We start from the raw sequence: 24,247 nt of genomic DNA, 5'->3' as shown, positions 1-24,247 counted from the left end.
ATCTGAATGCGATAGTTTGGCTTTATTTGGTTCTACAAACTCAGTAGAAGAGAAGAAAGGAATGATGCAAAAACTACACAGACAGTTTAGTCATGCGCCCTATCACCGAATCAAAAAGTCTTTTGAAAGATGCTGGCGTTCGTTGATGATCAAGAAAATATTGACGTTCTGAAAAAGGTGTGCGAGTCTTGCAAGATATGTCAAGTGTACAAAAGACACCCCAAAGACCTGTTGTTGGTTTTGTCGATGGCACATCACTTAAACGAAACTGTTGCTATGGACTTGAAGGAGTGGAAAGAAGGGTCCTCTAAAACATGGTTTTTGCATCTAGTTGATCATGCAACTCGGTACAGTGCATCATCGGTCATCAAGAGCAAGAAGAAGAAAGAAGTTATCGTTGGACAGTTATTTGACATCTGGATAAAGATTTTTGGTTACCCAAATAAGTTTCTTGTTGACAATGGGGGTGAGTTCGACAATCAAGAGTTCCAAGATTTTTTGTGAAAATCTCAATATCAAAATCAAGACTACAGCTGCTGAAAGCCCATGGAGCAATGGATTGGTTGAGCGACATAATGGAATCATTGGAGAGAATTGTTACCAAGATTGTGAGGATGTAGATTGTGAATTACGAATCGCATTATCGTGGGCAGTTAGCGCAAAGAATGCATTACACAATATCCATGGTTTCAGTCCTAATCAGCTTGTTTTTGGTAGAAAAATCCGAATTTCCCATCAGAGTACTTACCGACAAACTACCTGCGCTTGAAGGAAAGACAACAAGTGAAGTCGTACGTGACAACTTAAACGCCATGCACTCAGCAAGAAAGGCCTTTGTAGCTTCTGAAGCATCAGACAAGATTCGAAGAGCTCTGCGACACAATGTTGGAAGTTCTGTGGATGTGAAATATGTCACTCAGGACTCTGTGTATTACAAAAGGAAAATGATCCAAAATGGAAAGGTCCCGGGTACAGTAATTGGGGCAAGATGGTCAACAGGTGTTGGTTAAAACATGGAAGTGTGTATGTGCGTGTAACACCCTTGCCGACTCATGCTCGAGAAGTCAGAAGTTCAATACAACCCACCAAGAAATCAGGAGGATGTACCAAATCCAGATGCACCATCAACTCCTAGACAGCTCCCTCAAGGTGTGGACAGCGATTCCGATGATGATGACACACAAGAAATAACACCGACAAACAATGTTGAGCAACAAACTGAAGAGATGGTATCGCTAGATCAGTAGCTGGACAAATGCAAGATAGTGTGGTACAGAAAAATGTCACACTACCGAAACCAAAACAAAAAGTTAAATATCTTCCAAGGGATGATACCAATTGGAAAACTGTAGAAGTCATTTCTCGGGCTGGTAAAGCAAATGGAAAATACAAACATTGGCTCAATATTAAAAATGAAGACAATACAGTCGAGTGCATTGATTGGAAGAACAGTGTTCAAGAATGGCATCCAAATGAATCAAGTGATGAGGAGGCTAATGGCATAAATGGTGCATATATTGAGGATTCCCAAGAAGCTGAAACCGTCTTTTACTCTGTCAACGGAATGGATGTTGACCCAGTTTTGCTGAACGAATCTAAAGAAAAAAGAGCTGGCAAATTGGAGAAGAAACAACGTTTTACCAAGAAGTTCCCGATGCTGGACAAAAAGTGTGTGTCAACAAGATGGGTGTTCACTGAAAAGTTTATTGATGGAAAGAAATCAATCAAATCTAGATTAGTGGCAAGAGGGTTTGAAGAAGACCGCTCGTTTCAAGTCAATTCACCAACCTGTAGTAAAGAAGCTTTGAGACTTGCTTCAACCTTGATGATGACAAATGGATGGAAATGTAACAGCATCGATGTTCGTGCAGCCTTTCTCCAAGGCAAACAAATCGATAGGGATGTGTTCATTAAGCCCCCACCAGAAGTTGAAAACAAAAACATCTGGAAACTGAATGTTTGTGTGTATGGACTATCAGACAGATGCACCAAGAGCATGGTACCTTCGTGTCAAAGAGGTTTTGGCCTCACTTGGGGCTCGATGTTGCAAACACGATGCAGGATTATTCTACTCTCACAAAAATGGAAGTCTACAAGGGGATAATTGTCATTCATGTAGACGATTTCTTCTGGGGTGGCACCATGGATTTTGTGCAGAAAGTTATCCAACCATTCAAACAAACGTTCGAGATTGGAACAGAAGAAAACTGGTTCGTTCAAGTATCTTGGACTCAATATCACACAGACAAAGAATGGAATCCCAAATTGAACAAACACGATACTGTCAATCAATAAAGCCTATTCCTGTCAGCAAAAGAGAGAAAAACCCAAAGGAATCTACCACTAGGAAGTGGTGAAACAAAGCAGCTACGTATGCTGGTTGGTCAGATGAATTGGGCTGCTACGCAAACCAGACCAGATATTTTGTTTTGATTGCTGTGAACTTGCATCAAAGATGAAGAATGCTACTGTAGCCGACATCCTAGATGCTAATAAAGTGTTGAGAAAGAAATTGCAAAATGATGTCATGATCAAGCTCCCACCATTGAAAGACATCAATCACCTAAAATTTGTTGTGCATTCTGATGCATCCTATGCCAACCTTAATGATGGAGGATCACAAGGAGGCTATATCATACTGCTATCAGACGATATCTCAAAGAAACTGTCACCAATTGCTTGGCAGTCAAAGAGGATCAAAAGAGTGGTAAAGAGCACTCTTGCAGCTGAAATGCTGGCACTTGTAGAAGCAGCTGAATCGTGCTATTGGCTCCAAAGCATTCTCAATGAGGTTTTGGGAACTGAAGGTTGTAGAATTGAGTGTTATATTGACAGTCAATCACTGTATAATGCTGCTAATTCAACAACGTCGTTGTCTGATAAAAGACTACGAGTTGACGTTGCAATCATTCGTGAAATGTTGCAAAATAATGAGATTTCAAAACTTGTTTGGGTTCCCTCAAAATCTCAATTAGCTGATTGCTTAACGAAGAAGGGTGCTAATACCTCTTCGATTGTCAATGTGTTTGACAACAAATCAGCTTTAATGTAAAAATTTACCTGTTAATAATGATGTATATACTATTCTCTTCTTTTATGAAAAACAACCAACAAAAATGATAAAAAAAAAAGAAAAAAAAAGAAAAAAAAAGAAGTGATATGAAAGAGAAGAAACGAAACGAAATGGTAAATGTTCAAAGATGTATATAATGTATATATTGAAAACTTTGTCGTTCAACTATCCTGCCAAGACACGGTAGAACCTGCACTTTGCAGGGGGTCACCAGGGATGGGAACGAAATTGATTTTGTTGGTTGAATATGACTTTGTCAAAAATACAAAAAGACAAAGAAAGGGGAGATTGTTAATCTCTACCTTATAGATGAATAATACAAAGTGATAAACAATAATATATGATAGCCAGTGGGGCTTTATGTGTAATCTGTAAATGGTAAACGTTCATATTGATTCTTGTGTTGGTTCAAGTTGGATTGTGTTCATCAAGTCTTCTGTTGGGAAGACTTATTATATTGGTTTATATTGCATCCGGTCAAGCAAGGATCAGCAATCACTAGGTTGGTAAATACCTATTTAACATTTTGTATTTCTAAAGGAAAACAGATCTCTAAATTAAAAAAAATATTCCGTTGTAATCGTTAAATATAGGAAAAAATGTATGTATAATTAGTCTAATAAAGTACTGGCTATACTTGAGATATAGCTTCCGAGGAACGACTTGGCTGTCGCTGAAATTTGTCCTTATAAAATCTTATTATACTCTTGCTTCGTGATATAAGGACAATAGAGTTCAATCCAGTGTTCAAAAGACTTGCCATTTGTGTCACATTAAATAAAAATTTGGCTATCAGAAAGGTTTTTCCTCTGAGTCGACCATTTGCGAGTATTTTATAGAGAAAAGAAAAAGTTCCAACTTGCACCAACAAACAAATCGACATACAGCTGCCGATGATTAAGAGCGTCTTTGCTGATTTTTGATGCTTGCGAATGGCTGTTCTTGAAAGTCGTGAGGCACCTGATCCTTTTAGATTGCGTAGGGCTCGTAAAGAGACAAAGATACAGAACAAAATGGTCGAGTCTAAAACGGTCAACGTTGCTAAGGCCACAAAACAAACATTCCTGAAATTGACCAGGGTGGTGGCAAACTTGAAAATGATCACAAAGGTTACCATTGATGAAAAGTTGAATATGTTTTGTATGATGATTACGATATAGAGGTTGGGAAATTGATTTCGGTTGAGTGGTCTCAAGATAGAGTATAATCTTAAGATGCTGATGATCGTCGTCGTTGTTGTATCTCCGATAGAAACATACCCAATGACAGCCATCATAACAGTTTGATAATCGCATGGCTGACCGTAGAATTCTCCGACACTGATTAACGGAAACGCTAAGAAGCCACCGATCAAATCAATACTTGTTAAGTACGCCAACATCATTTGCACCTGTGTGAGTCTCTTGTTGGTTTTGCACAGACCATACAGATATAACAGATTAACCAAGATCACAACAATAGAAAGCGTTGCACTAGTGCTCCCTATGTATAATTCAGATCGTGGTAGGAAATCATTCTCAGCTTTCCAAAGCTGTTTTAAGAGTTTAGTGTTATTTGAACCGATGAATTTCAGATAGCAACCATATTTCAGATTGAGTTTCTCCACATCGTATTGAAGATTTGATGTATTGATACCTCTTGAAAACATTGTCAATATTTTTCGTCAGTAGCCGATAGAAGTTGAAATTTCTGATTAAGCTTGCAGTAACTGCTCGTACACGGGTTGATAATAAAAATGGCGGGTCACCAACCGGTGAATCAAATGTTGTTTAGGGCAAGATATTTCGTAAGATATTTCCTGTTAGCTTTCCGATAGAAGTGTGAATCGAAGGATGAAGAAGCGAGTCGAGTTGCAAAGATTACCTGTCTTCTTGAGGGTTAAAACTTGAATGATATTTTTGTAGCAAAAAATACAGATTTTATTCCTTTCTTAACGTATGGTGCAAAAAAAATATGAGCAATCTGATTGGCTTAGAAGGAATGCATAAATGTGTTATTCCTCTAAAACAGTACAAATAAGTTCCAAAAACAGGTGCAAATAACCAGTTATATCACATAATGTCTCCTGCAATATGGTACTCTGCTAACTAATACATTTATAATCTGATGATATTTAAAAATTCCTTTTTCACTCCTAGAATAACACTTTTAATAAAACTTTCAAAACATAGTGTCCTGTATGCGTAGGAGATGAAATAGAATTTTTACATCAAACATTAAGAGGGCGAATGTTCTCCTTAAAGCTATACTTTGAGACAATAAACAATCTCGTCGAAATGGAAACACCATTTTTGAATACAAATTTCCAAAAAAATAATTGGCATTGAATTGTCTAATATTTTTGCGAGGGGGTTAAAAGTTATTCTAAAATTTCCCGGCGGTAAAAGACAGTTCGTCCACCCTCACTTTACGGTATCAATCAAAAAGATTTTTCAAGGGTATTTTTGCAAATTTTGCCATTTTCCAGGAGGTACCCACACATTTTTAATAAATACATTTTTTCTATAAGAACAATTTCATAAAAAAACAAGGCTAAATTTTAGCCAATTCAATTCAAGTTTCAGAATATTTTAATAACATTTAAGCCAGAAATAAGAAAATAAGAACAGCCGAGCCTCAATTTGAATTAGCTGGTGCTTATAAAAAGTAAGTTCATAATGGATTATAAGAGGAAATTGATGCCTTCCCTGCAAAAAATCATTTTCGAAATATACTTTACAAAAACTTTCATACCTAAAATTTAACGGCATTACATCAGAAATTACATCGATCATTCTTTTTTAGTACACAAAATCCTTAGTGAGGCCATAGTTTTTGTTTATCCATCGGAATTATAAAATCTTATTGGCTAGAAAGAGCATGTCATGAGTTTCTTTATAAGAATATCCGAAATTTTTTGAAGCCTTTTGGATGTTTTGAGCTTTTTGAGTTGTTTAGAGTCCGACTAGCCGTCCCGGCGACGTCCGAGACGACTCTTTACCATGATAATTAACCCTTTAAGCGCCACGGTCATTTTTTTCTAAGATTTTTTAAGAAAACCGCTAGTTTAAACTTTAAAGGCTTATATCTCCGGATCTAGAAGGAGTTAGAAGCTCGTTTATAGTCCGTTGGATAGCTTAGAGTCTCTTCTTTCTGTTAGGCGCCTTCAGCCCACTGCGCGGACCTGACTGAATGATAGAAAGGTGCCCAGTGGTAAAACTTCAAACTAATTCGCTGAAGAACAGAATCAAGTTAATCAGGGCCAAATTTGGAGGTTCTTGGATCACTCGTTAACCAAAAATGATCAAAAAACGGTCAAAATCTTAAAAAAGTGGATTTTTGTCAAATTTTTGCATTTTTTTGTCTTTTTAGCTTAAAATCTCGCTGAAAAGACTCACTTTGGATTTTTTTTGGTTGGCCATGAAGCTCAATCAGATTCCTACGAGTTAGACCAAAAATGACGATTTCTAACTCAAAATGGGCATTACAAGAGGGCATCGCCCTCCTACATAGCCCATGTCTGATATGTACGACATTGGCACTTAAAGGGTTAAGCTCGCTTCGCTCGCTGTCATTTTTGAGAAATTTAGTGTATTTTTTACTTATAAAAAATATGTAAATGATTCTTTGTAATCTCCAAGGAGAATGAACAACAATATCTTCTTGTATATAGATGAAAACGTTTTCCAGCATTTTCCAAGCAGTTACATAGAGAAATGTATTCTCAAAGGAAAATTACCATGGCGTTCTAAATCTATTGAGAATTAGATTTAGAACACCATGAAAATTACCGTATACAATTTGTTGTACTTTAGGCGTACAAACTTTCGCGAGCAGAAACTTTTGCGATTTTCGCGAATTTTGGCCTTTTTCGCGAAAGTAAGTGTCGTTGAAAATTCTTAACAGGGCGATTCACGAAAGTTTATGCTCGCGAAAAATTCTCAAAAAAACCTCGAAGTCGTAAATAATATCAAATTTTCGGCATATTATTATCCTTTATTGCCTTTTTAAAGTCGAAGAGCAACCGTCTTTAGCGGATTTAAGGAATATTTTTTAACTTTTAAGGCAATTTTTATTCGAAAATTCTCATTTTTATCCAACGATTCGCGAAAGTGAATGCTCGCGAAAAACATTTTTTCCTCAAATTCGCGAAAGTAAATGTTGCAAATTTCGCGATTTTTCTACCTCGCGAAAGTTTCTGCTCGCGAAAGTTTGTAAGCCTAAAGTATTTTCCATGGAAAAAATTACGTAACACAATTTTAATCTTTGAAAATTTGAAAATTAGATATTTAAAAATGAACACGCAACATGCTGAACGATGATGAGAATCTTATAAAAATAGGACAAATAGCAAGAGAGTAAAAAAGTGTAGTGAGCAGCTCAAATAAATATCGACTTGTGAAGTATAGTTAAAGTCTTAAGACTTATAGTCGAAGATACTGGGGTGAGTAAATATTCCAGCGTGATTTCCCTATTGACGATAAAAGGTGATTTTCCCCACTTTTTGGCCCAAATTCTTTTCGGAAATCGGGCTCCATCAGTTTATAAAAATTACCGTTTTACAAAATCACCATTTTACATTACTGTGTGAAAAATCGGTAAAAAAAATATGAAGCCAATCGCGAGAAATTCTTTTTTCCCTAAAAATAACATAATAAGAAAATCCGATTTTTACGGTCAAAAAACTTTTTCCGAAAAAAACTGCATCAGCCATTTTTTAGAGAACCTTGCCCTCTATCTTTATGCAAAAAATCAGAAAAAACTAACGAAGTAATTTCACACAAAGTCCAAAGAACCCCATTTTTAGGCACTTTTTGGCCCAAATAGTTCGTCTATTTGGGCCAAAAAGTGCCTAAAAATGTTTTTTTTTTTCGGACGAACGAACGAACATCGGTTAATTTAAAGGACCTCCGTGGTAGCTCCAAAAATCAGTTTTATTGACAATCATGAATCATGCTTGATGGTTATCACTAATGTTTTTATGTGAAAAGAAATATTAGGAAAAAATCTAATGAAAACCTGCAAAAACGGCGATTTCCGGCATATATCCGGCATTTTCCGCCGGAAAATTTTTTTTTCTCAAAAATCGGGCTCTGTCACCTTTGGAAATCACCATTTTGCATCACTGTGCAAAAAATCTGAAAAAAAAACTAATGAACCAATCCCGAGAAAAGCTGGTAACAGACGAACGAACACGGACGAACATAGGTTAATTTAAAGGTCCTCCGAGGTAGGTCCAGCAAGGTTTGTTGATTAAATTGGATATGTTTGAAATTCGCACAAGGAACTGGCTGCCAAACAGCCGACAGTTGTATGTTTGTTCAAGAAATTTTAAGTCAATACTCGCAATGGTTACACAAAATTACTCGTCTTGGAACGGTGAATCATCAATCAAATCTTGTTCTAGCGTTTAGGTGATAAATGTTCTTTTGCTTCACTTCAAATCTGCTAATTGTAGCTAAAGAAATTCATGGTATAACTTGATCTGGCAATTAATACGTTGGTTAGGTTGCCATATGCAGTGAGTGATTTTGGTTGAGACATGCTATCAACTGTTATCATAGATTTCGAGTAATTGAAACAATAATAAACTTCTTCTTATCTAATCTGTCTTATTATTTTTGTCCACACAAACACATCCATCTTCCAAACCAAATGTTTATAACCTCAAAAGTGATTCTAGTGAAAGAAGGTTTGTTTTCAACCACATCACGAGTGTGGTAGTTTGAATGGAATAATATCAATGAAGAACCATAAATTTCAATTTCAATTTTATCTGCTGCTTGCACTTGCCACTTGCAGTAGAAACTTTCGACAACTTTCACGAGGCTTTTAATTATCTCCGTTAATTAGATTTCATAAAACAAGTGCGCTAATTACTACAAAGCTAAATAGAATCTATATACCGTAAATACTGTCTGATAAGTTTGCGTGGCGTAATATAACAGCTACACTACGATCTCTGTTATATTCAATGTTTTTACAAAACTTCTACTTGTGTCTAAATTCAACACACCTCTAACATGTTTATAAGCTTGTTTTTGTTCCTGCCATTTTGATACTTTAAAAATGTTATTTTTTGACATTGCTTCTGAATTGGTGGCATTAGTTTTTCTATTTATCCACTCGTTACCCAAACATTCAGTTTCTAAATGGTTTTCTGGTTTCGAGGAGTTTTTTAGCTCTAGGGCCTTTACTGCATAATTGTAGGTCTTAAAATTGTTTAAGACAGATAAAGTCTTTTAGCAGCGGGACTTAAACGCACGGTGCATAAAAATTAATACTTCTTAACACGCTAGGCCTTAAATACTTCTCTATTGAGAGACTTGAAAGGAACAGGAACCAGACTCAATAATTTTAAAGTTAAAGGTATTACAAAAAAATTGAATATCTTTTCAACGGATCCAGCTTTCCAATTTTGGGTATAGGTAAAAACCAAACCAAGAAACCTTTTTGGATAACATTTTCCTGTCTGAAGTCAATGCATTATACCCTCTTTTGACATTAATGCAATGACGTCATTCAATCTTTTCCAAGCATAGATTCTTAACTTCCAACTTTATACCCATTTTTTGCCTACTCTAACAATTAGAATATGCAGGGCAGAAAGTCGGCCGTCTAAACTAGAGCTAAACCCCAAAAAGTTTAACGACAAACCTCGATTCTTTATCATTGGTTACCAGTTCCTTTGAAATGATCAAACATTGGCTGATATGTTCTTTACACAACCCATCAGCTCTTGATAAAAACTAAGTAAGGAAAAATGGGAGACTCATTCTTATCATTTAAACTTGGATATAAATTAACAGTTTATACAGAGATAAATAACCTGCAATATTTGGTGGCAAAGCTGATGGCATCTATTCAAAATTTACTGTTGTTTTGCATAAGATTCCACTTTCTGTGCTAAGATTACCTGCCACTTTTCTAGCGGAAAAAGACCAGGACTTCGGGTAGTTTAAAAAAGAGCTTTGGAAAGTTAGGCAGTTTCATAAGTGAACACAAGTTTTTCCGTGCCTTAAGAAACAAACCCTTTTCAATCTCATGCCGGTTATCCCAGGGTAAATAGCAGAAAAATCCCAGAAAAGTCAGGAGAATCTTAGTGCAGAAATAGAATCATATGAAAGACGAGGGTATCTATTCCAAAGATTATGAAAATGTTACCTCATTGCGTGAAGAGCAATTTTGACCGAGTTTTGAGATGGCTCTTCCTTCGTTTTCAGTATAAAATAAATCGTCTACAAAAAAAATAAGTAACATGCTGAATGGACCTACCTGATGATGAAAGTTAGATAGCAATGCGAGAAAAATGAAAAAAATCAGTCAGTCAATAGTTCCGGCTTCAAAAATCAATTTTATTGAAAATTAAAACATGCTTGATGGTGGGCATTGCTATTAATAATGTTTTTGAATGAAAAAACAACCAATTACAAGAAAAAAGGCCAATGAAAATCCAGAAAACGGCGATTTCAGGCATATTTCCGGCATTTTTGGCCGGAAAATTTTTTTCTCAAAAATCGGACTCGGCCATGTTTTGGGCATAGTTAATACGCATTTTTGAGCAAAAAATCAGAAAAAACTGATGATAAAATCTCGAGAAAATGCCAAAAAAAACAGTTTTTCCGGAAATTTCCGGCATTTTCGGCCGGAAAAAAATGTTTTTCGAAAATGGAGCTCCGTCACTTTTTAGGTATTGTCATTTTACATCAGTGTGCAAAATTTCATAAAAAAATATAAAGTACAGCTCGAGATTCGAAAAAAAACCTCGATTCGATTGCAACGAGCATTACGTCACTCCGTACTCGACACTTTGACCGGAGAAAAATAGGGCCTGGTCTCATTTTAGACTGCACGCATTCCCTCTGATATGATTTGATATAGGGGCTGCGTATCGTCTACTATATTTCTGTCCCAGCTTACCCCCGTCTTTTCTTATTTCTTTTTTAACTATGCACCACAGCAATACAACGACTTCTTTTAATCTTTGTTCGATGATTGAAAATTTATAATTTTGAAAACAACAACACAATAACTTCATTTTTTTCTTTCTTTGATTGGATGTGACGAGATTATGTAAATTCATACAACTTTTGGTTACCCCACATTTTGGGTAACTCTCGGACGGGAGACACAATACGCATCCCCTATATCAAAATAAATTATGTGGATTCGAGCAGCCTAGGTCTCATTTCATAGTACTAAAAATACAGCGGAAAGTCCTTAATTTAAACTTCCACAAATATCTTTGAAAGAGTCAATGACAACATCGTGGTGAAAATAATAGTGAGGTTAAGTATCGATAGATAAATCACGACGACGTACGGATTTTCTCTAGCCTTCATTCGCGCCACGGCACTTTTTTACACGCTGATTGGAAAGCAAGCTAGACTTAACCCGTGTATTATATCCGCTTTGCTTCTAGAATGGAAAATCAAGCGGAAATTTGTTCTAGAAGCAAAGTTGATATCATTGCGGGGTCTAGCTTGGCTGGAAAAATTCGCCCGTCGTCGTGAATTATCGATACTTAACCTCACTAATCTCCTACGATATACTGACCTGATTGTTTCACAACTTTAGTTAAATGATTCCATATTTTGTGCAATAACAAATGGTACTGGACTTTCGTGTTCTCTGACATGGAATCATGTTGTTGACGGCACTTTTCTAAAAAGTTAAGATTGGTCAAGAGTAAATTCTCTTTGGAGAGGTATTCACCACAAAGACAATAGTTGTGTCCTAAGGGAAAATTTTTTTTTTGATGCCTTCTTTATAATAGACGATCTCGGATTTAGATAAATGCAATGCATTCTGGTTTCTAGGGACTCTCAAAGGAATTATAATAGATCAATTATAATAGATTATAATTCCTTTGAGAGTCCCTAGAAACCAGAATGCATTGCATTTATCTAAATCCGATATCGTCTATTATTCCCCGCATATAAAAATGTTCGAAAAAATTTAAACCCTGAAATTCCCAGTAGCTCGGCCTTTCGTGACAACAAAAATCAGCTGCAAAGCCAGGGCTGGGTGTTCACCATTGTATCTTTTGTTCAGTGAGTCCACAGCCTATCGGAAAGGAAAACTTCTGGGCCACTTACTTACCCATCTGTTCGAAAGCGGAAACCAAATCATCTAATTTATCCTTCTCTTTACGCTTGTCTCCCACCATCTTGATTTTGTCGCAAAGTAATTTGGAATAAATGTAACGCCATTGGAACGACAAATTCATTGTTTGATCATTCTGAAATAACAGTATGCCATAAAGCAATGAAACAAGATCTCAACTCTGATGATTGGTACAGGCAATTTCCCGAGATGGCTAATTCTAAGTCAACCGAGGAGCTTTGGCAGCTTTTCCGAAAGAAGAATTTGGATATACGAAACCGTTTTGTACCCATAAAGATCATCGGTGGTCAAAACTGGAAGAAGAAAGGTAAAATACCTATTGGAGTTCAACTTCGGAAAGAAATAGCAGAGAAGAGACGCCTCCATCGGAAATGGATGAAATCACCGCCCGAAGAAAAAGAATACAATCGAGCAAAATACACCCCTGTAAGAAACAGAGTGAACAAATTGATGAGACAAGCTCACAGGAACTACGAACAAAGAATTTGTGATAACGCAAAGACCAAACCGAAGATCTTCTGGTCACATGTGCGTAACAAGATGAAATCTTCTAGTACAGTTTCATCACTACTTGAATCACCAAATGTCAAAACATCGTTAAAGCATGAAGATCACGAAAAAGCCAATATACTTCAACGACAGTTCTGCAGTGTATTCACAAAAGAAGCAATAGGTGAGCTTCCTGCATTTGAAAAGAGAACTGATTCATCCATCGGAGATATTCATATCTCTGAGGAGATGGTACAGAATCAATTGAAAGAGCTCAACCATAATAAGTCATTCGGTCCAGACGAAATACACCCTAGGATACTAGCGGAATTATCTGACTATCTGTCTCTACCCTTAGCTGTAATCATGAACAAATCTTTAGTTGAAGGCTCATTACCACGAGATTGGAAGGTGGCACTTGTCACACCTATCTACAAAAACAAGGGACCTCAGAATTTGGCAGTCAATTATCGACCTGTTAGTTTGACATCGGTAGTGTGCAAATTAATAGAATCAATACTGAGGAAACACATCATGAGGCACCTTTCCGATCATAATCTTTTATCGAACAAACAATATGGCTTCATTAACAACCGTTCAACCGTGACACAGCTTTTGTACTATCTGGATAAATGTTATGAGAGCATCTCGAAAGGAAACGTTGTTGATAGTATCTACTTCGATTTTGCTAAGGCCTTCGACACTGTACCCCACCGTCGACTATGCAAGAAACTATCAGCATATGGCATCAACGGTTCAATCTTAAAATGGATAACGTCAGGTCGAACACAATCAGTAAAAGTGAACCAGTCCTTCTCGACTACAGACCCTGTAGTGAGTGGTATTCCACAGGGTAGTGTACTGGGACCAATACTGTTCGTGCTATACATCAATGATCTTCCTGAAAAGGTCATCTCATTGATCCTACTGTTTGCTGATGATACCAAAATCTTCAAGGAAGTCAACTGCATCGAAGACTCTGTTTCCCTTCAGAATGATATAGACACACTTGTAGAATGGTCGAAAGACTGGTTATTACAATTCCATCCTGAAAAGTGTCACGTTCTGACGCTAGGAAAGTTTGGAAACATCAAACATGCTCATCCATATTCCCTAGATGGACGCCAATTGGAACACGTCTTTGAAGAAAAAGATCTTGGAATCCTCATTGATTCAGAACTTACATTTGAAGAACACATTGCAAAGCAAGTCAAAAAAGCAAACGCGATACTTGGCATAATCAATCGAGGATTTGTAAACATGAGTACAAGTACATTTAAAACATTGTATTGTACGTTTGTTCGCCCGCATCTGGAGTACGCTCAGTCAGTATGGTCTCCGTTTCTACGTAAACACGTAAATCTGATTGAAGGAGTACAAAGACGGGCAACAAAACTTGTTCAAAAATGTCGTAATATGTCTTATGAAGAACGATTGCGTGAATTAGATCTTCCTACGCTCGAGTTTAGAAGACACTTTTGTGACATGGTCCAACTTTACAAGCACATCAACTATTACGAAAAAGATACCATCCAAACAAGATAGCCCGTCGAACGCGACCAAACAGAAGGCACAACTTTGAGATGATTCCAAACTTTGGAAGCGATGGACTCCGTGGTGTACAAACAAATTCCTTCTTTTATCGAACTATACCAACCTGGAATAAATTGCCAAAAGATGTCGCTGAAGCAAAGACAGTCAAAGTCTTCAAAGAAAGACTCAACACTGCATGGAGTAAACACCCGAAAAGATTCAACACAAGACAATTGTAAAATACGTTGTATAATCACGATCAGTTCCAGAGGCCCTCGTGCGCCTAGAACTTTGTTACATTATAATAATAATAATAAAGATTTTAAACACATTCACTGTAAGACCATGCATTTTCATATTCAAATATATAACAATACAGTAGTCTCCTTATCTCGAAAAAATTTGCGTTCTCCTGAGGGTTCGAGTTATGGAGACTCCACTGATATACTATGTCATGTTGTTCAGAGGGCTGAATAAATCTGACTAATAATCCCTGAGACCACAAGTTTCACGATTAGAGATTGGGTTTACTTTTTGCCCCTTTTATTCAAATCGAGACTAATCTTGATACTTGATACACTTGGGCCGATTTGAATTTTACTTACACTAATTGCTCCATTGTATGATTCTTTGAGATATTGGTTACATACTGCCAAGTTGCCCTGTAAATAAGACGGAAGATTTACAAAGCAAGCAAAATATATATATTTTTTTCATGAAGATTTACAGTCCAGGCACACGAGGGCCTCTAAACCGATCTATCGTCTACAATTACAAAGATCTTGATTCGTATCGCAATGGATATCCATCCATGCCTTGGTTAGTTCTTCCTCGAACGCTTTGATGCTAGTAGCGTTAACAGTCTCTTTTGGTAGCTGGTTCCATGCTGTCACACATCGATAATAAAACGACTTGGTCTGGACACCTTTGAATCCATCGTCTGCAAAGTTTGGTATCAGTTCGTAATCGTGAAGGAGTTATAGCTTAATATTGCTTAGTAAGTGCTTAAAACCCGAGCGAAGTGTAAACTTGTACTAGATTTGCAAATATACAGAGTCCCAGATTTGAAGCTATAACTCCTCCACTTGATTTCAAAGGGCATTTTTCTAATGAATCTAGTGGTACCAAAATAATTATTCAACTCGCAAGTTACAAGCTTTTATGTGTCAGTTTCAAACATTGGAATTCAAAAAAAAATTGAAAATTTTCACTTTTTTTTCAAAAACCATATCCATAGAATATTACCCTTTCCTTCTCACAGTTTCATGGCTGATCTTTAATGGTAAAGAAATCTATTTGCCCGGTATCGATTATAATTCTAGTCTGACGTTAGATAACACAGTTGGGCAACGGATAAATATATCTTGAGCGGAGAAGTTTTTAGTCAATTTGAAAATATCTGAAAGTTTTCACAACAGTTTTTCTTAGCAAAGAAGTTGGGGACGAACTTGCAATTATTAACGATGTCAATATTGAGGATTGAAAACATTACATAACGCACCTGTTTCCTAGCAACGTCAGCAATAAACAAAATATTTTTTGTCTCTTCACCATCAAGATACTTTGATAAATTGCTAAAAATTAATAAAAAAGCACAACAGTTATTTTCAGTCCTTGTTTTTCAAATTCATAAAATGGTGGAAATTTTCCGTAAGAATGCGGCAAGGGTTTTAACTAGCTGAAATTTCCATTAAAAGATGAATGTCTCCCTTGACAGTTGACTCTCGCACGTTCGAACTCGAATGGGGAATTATAAAATTTGTTCGAATTACAGAGAGATTCGAATGATAGAAGCTTGAATAAGCGAGAGTTTATTGTGTGTCTGTAACAGACGACCACCACCGTTGATATTGCGGTATGAATACGTAGGAGATTTAGCTATGAGCTATAAAAGAGCAGAAAAGAGAAAGATTATTTTATTGGAAAATCCTTACAGGTCATCCTCATTGGCCGATTTCAATTTCCGAATCAACGAACACCTGCAAATACGAAAGAAAATCATCATTCAACAAACGCCACGTTGGACATTTTGAATCTGAGAATTTGAGACATAAGACTATAAATATTAAAGGGATAATCAGATGGTGTGAGATATTTGGATTATAGAAACCTTCTGTGGTCCTTAGTAAAACCTCAAAGTGTTTTTGTGTAACAATTTTCCAAAATCATAAGATATCAAAATTTAAAATTTTTGAAAACGGGTTCTTACACGGTCCTTACGTTGAAATTCTTTTGTTTTCATCCTAAAAGCAAAAACTTGTGCCTTGAATATCTCGACTTTGGAAAATAGTTAGGCAAAAATATTTAGAGGTTTTGCTCAGTACAATAGAAGGATCTCACATGCCAAATATTACAAACCATCTGATTATCCCTCTAAATAATTGTGCGATATCAATTAATTCCTATTATATCCATCATGTTGCATTAGTAATAAAACAAACCTTGTCATGACAATGTCATCCCAAACATGTAATGGTGCTTTCAAACTTGGCAATCGATTTGACCAAGTGTTCAACAAGCTCTCTACTTGCTTCGCCTGATGATGACCTAAATACCATAAAAGGAATTACCAAAGAAGAAATTCAATGTAAAAATAGCAACTTTATTCACTGTCGCGATATATCACGCCAAAGACTGGAGCAATCACAGGGAGAGGTTGAAAATCCCTTTTTTTATGGTCACGATTTTCTTTCCCAACCCATGGTAACTGGAAAGTAAATTTCTTTTCTCACCGTTTGCTTTGCGCATGGAGATGTATTCTTCCAGTTCAACGATCTTTTGCAGCTGTTCAAGCTTCTTTTGACGACTTGCGCTGACCAATGTACTCAAAACACTCCATTCCTTGAAGTCAAGAGAAACTTTAATGGGCCACTCATGGAAGAATTTTGTTCTTACATTGACACTAGAACATGTAATAATAAATGTGATGTTGGTATTGAGGCGTTACTCTCTTTTAGAGAGTCTTTGCCCACTAGAACATGGGCTTTCTGCTTTTCTTGCCTCTGATCGACGGCAGACATTTGTCATTTAAAGATAAAACAGTTCTAAATCAATTACAACTTAAGGAAAATCAAAACAAATAAGCTAGATGCTGAATGGACCTACCTGATGATGAAAGTTAGATAGCAATGCGAGGAGAAAAATGAAAAAAATCAGTCAGAAAATATAGCGTTTAGCGAAAATGCATAACGCAAAAAATTCATCATTGATTGTTGATGGGGGGAGAGGAAAGGGTTGTAAGGAAAAAATAAATAGAAAGTTCTGGTCGCAAAAATCAGTTTTATTGACAATTGAATCATGCTTGATGGTGAGCATTGTTATCGATAATGTTTTTGTGTGAAAAAAATTGGAAACATAAGGAAAAAATCCAATAAAAATCTGCAAAAACGGCGATTTCCGGCATTTTCCACCGGAAGAAATTTTTCTCAAAATCGAACTCGGCCATGTTTTGAGCATTGCGAATACGCATCTCTCTGCAAAATATCAGAAAAAACAAAAGATGAAAATTCGAGGAAATGTCAACAAACCGGTTTTTCCGGCATATTCCCGGCATTTTCGGCCGGAAAAAAATGTCACATTTTAGGTATTGTCATTTTGCATCAGTGTGAAAAATTTCATAAAAAAATATAAAGTACAGCTCGAGAAATTCAAGAAATACTGTCTTTCCAGTGAAAATAGGTTGTTCCGGAGATTTTTAAATAGTTCCGGCTTCAAAATTCAATTTTTAGTTCCGGCTTCAAAATTCAATTTTATTGAAAATTGAAACATGCTTGATGGTGGGCATTGCTATTAATAATGTGTTTGAATGAAAAAACAACCATTTAAAAGGAAAAAGCCCAATGAAAACCCAGAAAACGGCGATTTCCGGCATATTTCAGGCATTTTCCGCCGGAAAAGAATTTTTCTCAAAAATCGGACTGGGCCATGTTTTGGGCATTGTTAATACGCATCTTTGTGCAAAAAATCAGAAAAAACTAATGATAAAATCTCGAGAAAATGCCAAAAAACCAGTATTTCCGGCATATTTCCGGCTTTTTCGGCCGGAAAAAAATGTTTTTCGAAAATCGGGCTTCGTTACATTTTAGGTATTATCATTTTGCATCAGTGTGCAAAATTTCATAAAAAAATGTAAAATACAGCTCGAGAAAATCAAGAAATACCGTTTTTCCGGCGAAAATGGGCTGCTCCGGCGATTTTTAGAAAGTTCCGGCTTCAAAACTCAGTTCTATTGACGATTGAACCATGCTTTATGGTGGGCATTGCTATTAATAATATTTTTGTGTGAAAAAACAACGAAATATAAGGAAAAAGTCCGATGAAAATCTGCAAAAATGGCGATTTCCGGCATATTTCCGGCATTTTCGACCGGAAAAGATTTTTACTCAAAAATCGGACTCGGCCAAGTTTTGGGCAATGCTAATACGCATCTTTTTGCAAAAAATCAGAAAAAACTAATGATGAAATCTTGAGAAAATGCCAAAAAACCGGTTTTTCCGGCATATTTCCGGCATTTTCGGCCGGAAATGAATTGTTTTCGAAAATCGGGCTCCGTCACATTTTGGGCATTACCATTTTGCATCATTGTGCCAAAAATCAAAAAAAACTAATGAGCCAATCCTGAGAAAAGCTGGTAACAGACGGACGGACAGACGGACGGACGGACGGACGGACGAACGAACGAACGAACGAACGGACATGGGTTAATTCATAGGACCTCCACCGGGGCACCCGGAGGTAGGTCCAAAAAGGAAGAATTTTCAGAGATATGTGCCTGTAACGTCAGTTTATTGGCCATAAAATTCTTTTGCCAGGTCTCAAAATTTGTTTCAAAATTCCATCAAATTCCGAACCAATCGAATGCGGCTGCGTCCCACAAAGGATGCTACAAATCCTAAGGGTTGGCCCCCCCCTACTACATCAAGGTTTTTTGCCATCAAATTTACAAATTTCATGACTTTCAGGGTCTAGTAGACATCCTAAGTTGACTGAATAACGAATGATACTTACCGAGAGAAACTGTTGTGATGAAATATTAAGAAAATGTTCACCAGCACCTAAGTCGTCCTTGAAAATGTTCAACAATGCCAATTGCAAACTGTATTTACCCTACAGAAAGGAATAGCAAAATATCACGTTATCTACCAATAGGGGACGTACCCAGGGGGGGGGGGGAGGGCATGTGCAGCGGCCAACGGTAGGTCGCTAACCTCGAGTGCCCCCTTTCGAGTGCCTACTCTTTCTTTGAATAGTTTTGAAGTATCGTAAAATGATTTTTGTGCACTAAGCAAGCGACGTTTAAGATGAGCTGATTGTACCAAGGAACTTCAATATTTACAATAAAAATATTTAATTTCAAATATTTCATTTATATTTCAATTAAAATTACTTAATCGCAGCCATCAAAACGGAAGGGATCCAATCCCAGATATATTATATAGCACACTAGATAGAGTTTTTCTAATTTCCAAAGCAACGGCAGTTGAAGCAAAATAATTCGCCATCTTTTTGCTGAAAGTATGGTCATAGTAGACCACAAAGTACGGTAGTGGCAAATTGTTCAACCAAACAAAAATTTCTGAACAGCGCAACGCAACCAGGCGAGAGAAAGGACTTCATTGATAAATTGCCTTTCACCGAGCTATGGTCTAGCCATTCAAGATGGCGGGTTATTTTACTTCAGCTATGGACAGAGTAGTTTTATATGAGCTATCTATGGGTCCAACTTCAGCTTCTGAGAACAAAAACCTTAATTGCTGCAGTAGCATGTAAGTAGGTAGAATAGATCAAGCAAAGAGGCTCGAATTTCAAATTCCGAGATCACTATAATTTGAAAGATCTGCATAAGACCCCCTTGGAGTTCGAGTTAAGGAAATCATATGATAATTCGAAAATGAAAGTGAAAGTGAAAGCCGTGTTATAGTGACGTAAACAAACCTGAAGATGTTCTTTAGGTGCACCCTCTTTCAACGAGTTCGTGATAAACGAATCGAAATCGTCCGAAACATGGTCAACCTTCCCTTGACATAACAACTTGATATTGCTTTGAATATAATATGGTAAGTGTGTTTCCTGAAATAAGGGACAATAATGGAGCATAATTACTGGTCAATATGGACATATGGACATGTAGACAATTGATGACAAAGCTGCCCACGACCATATTAATATCATCATACGATCGCGAACGTTAAAATACTTCAAAATTCTAACCGTAATCATTTTATAATAACCCCAAAATCTATAAAAAGATAAGTTAGTTTTTCTGAGATTCGATCAAATATTAAGACGATTAAGATTTCTGTAGAACCCGAAACGCGCTGTCGATGGACTAGTGTTTAGCTTTTGTTTAGCGTTTAGCCATTAGCCAAAAATCTATCCCTTGGGGTTGTACATAATTCTATTCCGAGTTACCTGCAACTCATCATCCTTCCACAACGCCATTGCATCAAACGAACCACCTTCACCAACACTGTCATCTTGGTCCAGTAATTGTGCTGCTGAGCTGGTGGTGAACTTCTTCAGTTTGTCCCATAAACACAGGTTTTGATAACACTATAAAGAAAGAGATAAAGAAAGAAACTTGACCCTTAAATATCGAACTCGAAGAAGGGAGAAAGCTGATGTACTTCAAATAACAGAGAGTCGAATTATACAAATACTGTACAGAGGTTTCGTAATTGGTGGGAATTGATTCGAAAAATAGAAGTTAGTGAGATTTAAATGCAGGATTTGGAATTGAAAGATATTAGCCTTAGGCTAAGTTGAACATCCGTCATGTTCGATCAACTTTTTCTCATACTAACAGTATAGTTTTATGAAAAGGCAATACCAAAATTGTGCGTGCAGTGTTAACATTAGGATACAAAGTTCTAGAATCGCCGATCAAAGATAACTGTGGAGAGAGCCCAGATTTTGAATAAAGTTCGGTAGATACTACTCTTACCCTCATCCTGGCGTTGTCGAGATATTCCTCTTCGCTTTCTGTTGGTGTGTTTTCATTGCTCATATTCTCCTCAGTTGCCTGGTGAACGAAATTAAAATTACAAGTGTCATGATTGGGTAGTAATGAGGATAGACAGGAGACCCGCTCTGTTTTATTATGTGATGTATACGAGACGGGTTTGACCTGTAAGGTAAATTTTGAACAGTTTGAAAATTTCGAATCTTTAGCGCTGTTCTCATTTACTTTGGAAAATTGCATCTTTTTCTAAGATCGGGGAAATTAAGTTCCCATCAAAATGCGTGAAAAATGAAAAATGAGTCTTTTCTGTAAATTAGGAAACCCCCGCCCGCGTTGATGATTCAAAATTAAATATCCTCAACTACAATAGTGCGAATATAATATACTTTTAGGAGGGGTGTTAATTTATTTCCCCAGAGATTGAACTGGCTTCCAAATCTAAGTCGCCGAATCAAATCTCCCCAACATTGGTTTTAAATTGGTTTTAGTCAATACATTACCTTCTTGTAAAGTGATAACGCAAGCTCGTAATTATTCTGTGTTTCTGCTGACAATGCATTTTTGGTTGTTTCAGATTGAGATACATGACTTGAAAAAACACTTCTCAACCAATCAAAATCGTCAATGCTTTCATACAAACGTGATACTTCAAGCCAGGTAGCGACGTCCTCCGGCTTTTCCGACTCCATGCGACGCCGTTTGGCCGACTTTTCACCGTTTCCCATGTTGCTAAGTAACTGTTTCTCTAGCAACAAAATACCGACGGGCTGTTGCATGCTGGCCGTACTGGATGTTGAAATGAGTCCGGGTTCTAGTTTCAATTGTTTGTTAGTATAGCACAAATTCTGTAAAGCGCTAGTGAAAGCGGACTCATTAATAGTTGATGAACGTAGCATTATATCAAGGGCTTGTTCTAAGTCCCTGTATACACGATCGACTGAATTTTCGTCAAGTTTCTCAGGTAGGTTTGAGATGATGGCATTTAGCACACTGGTGAATAATTTGGTACCCATTTTACTATCGAGTTGTGAAAGAGCTTGCAAAGGAACGATGAGTTCTGAATGTTTAATTTGAATGTCGGGTAACTCGCCAACTCGGTATTTACGATACATCGAAACCTGTAAATAGATAGGAGTTAAATGATAAAGTTTAATAGCCATATTAAGACTCAAACGATTTCTTTTCAAAGTTTTCGAAGTAGGCGGGGTGAAGTCGTTTTTAAGCGGGTTGAACTCACCCCGGGGTTGATTTCACCCCGGTCCTGAGGACCGGAGTGAAAAATTTTTTAAGGATTTTTTTTGCAAATTTTTGCACATTTTTACATGTATACACAATTTCTTTTTCACCCCGGGTTGGATCTAAAAGTTATGCATGATTAAAGTCTGCTCACGATAAGTGTGCACTCTTTTTTCTTTTACCTATATAGTTTTTGAAGGAATTCTTCAATCTTTACAAATTTGGTATCATTGGAAAGATATTAGTGAGTGGAAAATTTTGAATTAAAAAATCTTTAAAAAAATTCTAAAAATGAAGATGAAAATGAAGAAGAAAAAAATGAAGATCTTGTAGAAAAGTGCTATAACTATCATTTTCACTGAAGTAAATCCTTGATCATCGAACGTCATCACTGTGAAAAATTTTCTCAAAAATAATCATTCAGTCAAAAGATATCAAAAAAAGTTATAAGCTGATTGACGTCTAAAAACGTTGTTTTCTGCTGTTTTTTGACGTCAATCACTTATTAACTTTGCATCATAACTTTATATTGAATAAATATTTTAGTGAGATTTCTTCACAGTGATGACCATATAAGATCAAAGAATCTCTCCAGTGAATATGAAAGATATAGCAATTTTCTACAAGATCTTCATTTTTTTCTTCTCTATTTTCATCTTTATTTTTAGAATTTTTTTAAAGATTTTTTATTTCAAATTGTTCCACTCACAAATATCTCTCTAACGATACCAAATTTATAAAGATTGAAGAATTCCTTCAAAAGTTATAGGTAAAAGAAAAAAGAGTGCACACTTATTGTGGACAGACTTTACGTTTTCACGCCGGGGTGAAAATAAGTTAAAATTTTCACCCCGGACTGAAAAAAAGGGTTTTCACCCCGCCTTTCGCCGACGTGTATCCCAAAATGATTTTCACCCCGGGGTGAATTATTTTTCCATTTCACCCCGGGGTGAATTTCACCCCGGCTACGTGTAACCACCGCCTTAGTCTTTAAAGGTTTTGTTTTTAAATAAGAGTGACGTCGTTTGCTTACTTATCACTTTTAATTCACAAGCCTTTTCACATTATCGACATGGATGTGGAGCAAGATTAGTCGGAAAGAGAAAAATAAAAACATTTTTGCTTATATCAGCATAATATAACAATAGACAGACACTGATATAAAATATGTGTCTGATAAGAAACGGGAACACTTATGTAAAAATAAAACCTTTAACGAAAGCCTTGTCACACAACATGTCTCTCAGAATACCAGCTTTAGGATAAATAAGGAACAAATTTGATGATCACAAAAAAAAACATCATCTTTTAAACACCTTTTTGTCTTTGGCTGCTTTTCGCCGTTCCATTGCAACCTCTCGCATTTTCTGTCGTTTAATCTCGATGGCTGCGAAATGTTGATTACGCGTCATTTGGTCTTTCAAGAATTTACGTTTCAACCTCAAAATGTCTGCCGCTTTATCAGGGTTTTGGGATTGTGAAGGGCGACGTCGGGCGTTTATTGGGCGACCATCGATTGAGTCGATAACCATAGGGGTGTCGGATAAGATGGATGTGGGCGAACTTTGGCGTGCGTTTGAGAGCGTGGAAAGGGAAGAATCAACCTATAAAGAGAATGAAAGACACATCTTTTGACTCATGAATGAAGAGCATATAGATCTCATATATAATTTTTCACGTAATTATTTTCGTTTTGTTGTAACGACTTCTCTAAATATTCAAAAATCTAGTTTACGTTTACAAATATTTGCCTAATATTGCTTAAATTTTGCTTTGATATTAATTGTAAGATTTAGTATCAGCAGACAGTTAAAATCACCCTAAACAAGCTAGATGCTGAATGGACCTAC

The 24,247-nt window shown here is 36.6% G+C and overlaps 1 protein-coding gene across 1 annotated transcript in view; it reads right to left on the bottom strand.

Annotated features, from left to right (window-relative positions):
- LOC136813972 (DNA-dependent protein kinase catalytic subunit-like) overlaps positions 1 to 24,247 on the bottom strand; it is a 159,395-nt gene that overhangs the window by 10,827 nt on the left and 124,321 nt on the right. The window contains exons 44-58 of the mRNA XM_067070485.1: positions 23,714 to 24,001; positions 21,662 to 22,279; positions 21,144 to 21,221; positions 20,612 to 20,752; positions 20,135 to 20,269; positions 19,208 to 19,306; positions 16,933 to 17,041; positions 16,642 to 16,747; positions 16,135 to 16,179; positions 15,702 to 15,774; positions 14,806 to 14,862; positions 12,155 to 12,293; positions 11,609 to 11,716; positions 10,217 to 10,290; positions 9,710 to 9,801 (exon numbers count right to left, since the gene is read on the bottom strand). Coding sequence (XP_066926586.1) covers positions 9,710 to 9,801; positions 10,217 to 10,290; positions 11,609 to 11,716; positions 12,155 to 12,293; positions 14,806 to 14,862; positions 15,702 to 15,774; positions 16,135 to 16,179; positions 16,642 to 16,747; positions 16,933 to 17,041; positions 19,208 to 19,306; positions 20,135 to 20,269; positions 20,612 to 20,752; positions 21,144 to 21,221; positions 21,662 to 22,279; positions 23,714 to 24,001 — 2,162 coding nt within the window. The remainder of the gene's footprint in view (positions 1 to 9,709; positions 9,802 to 10,216; positions 10,291 to 11,608; positions 11,717 to 12,154; positions 12,294 to 14,805; positions 14,863 to 15,701; positions 15,775 to 16,134; positions 16,180 to 16,641; positions 16,748 to 16,932; positions 17,042 to 19,207; positions 19,307 to 20,134; positions 20,270 to 20,611; positions 20,753 to 21,143; positions 21,222 to 21,661; positions 22,280 to 23,713; positions 24,002 to 24,247) is intronic.

Source organism: Clytia hemisphaerica, unplaced genomic scaffold, assembly GCF_902728285.1.
Source record: "Clytia hemisphaerica strain Z4C2 unplaced genomic scaffold, Clytia hemisphaerica genome assembly, whole genome shotgun sequence".
NCBI classification, from domain to species: Eukaryota; Metazoa; Cnidaria; class Hydrozoa; order Leptothecata; family Clytiidae; genus Clytia; species Clytia hemisphaerica.
The sequence above is the reverse complement of the archived record's forward strand: the minus strand, read 5'-3'. Positions and strand labels throughout refer to the sequence as shown.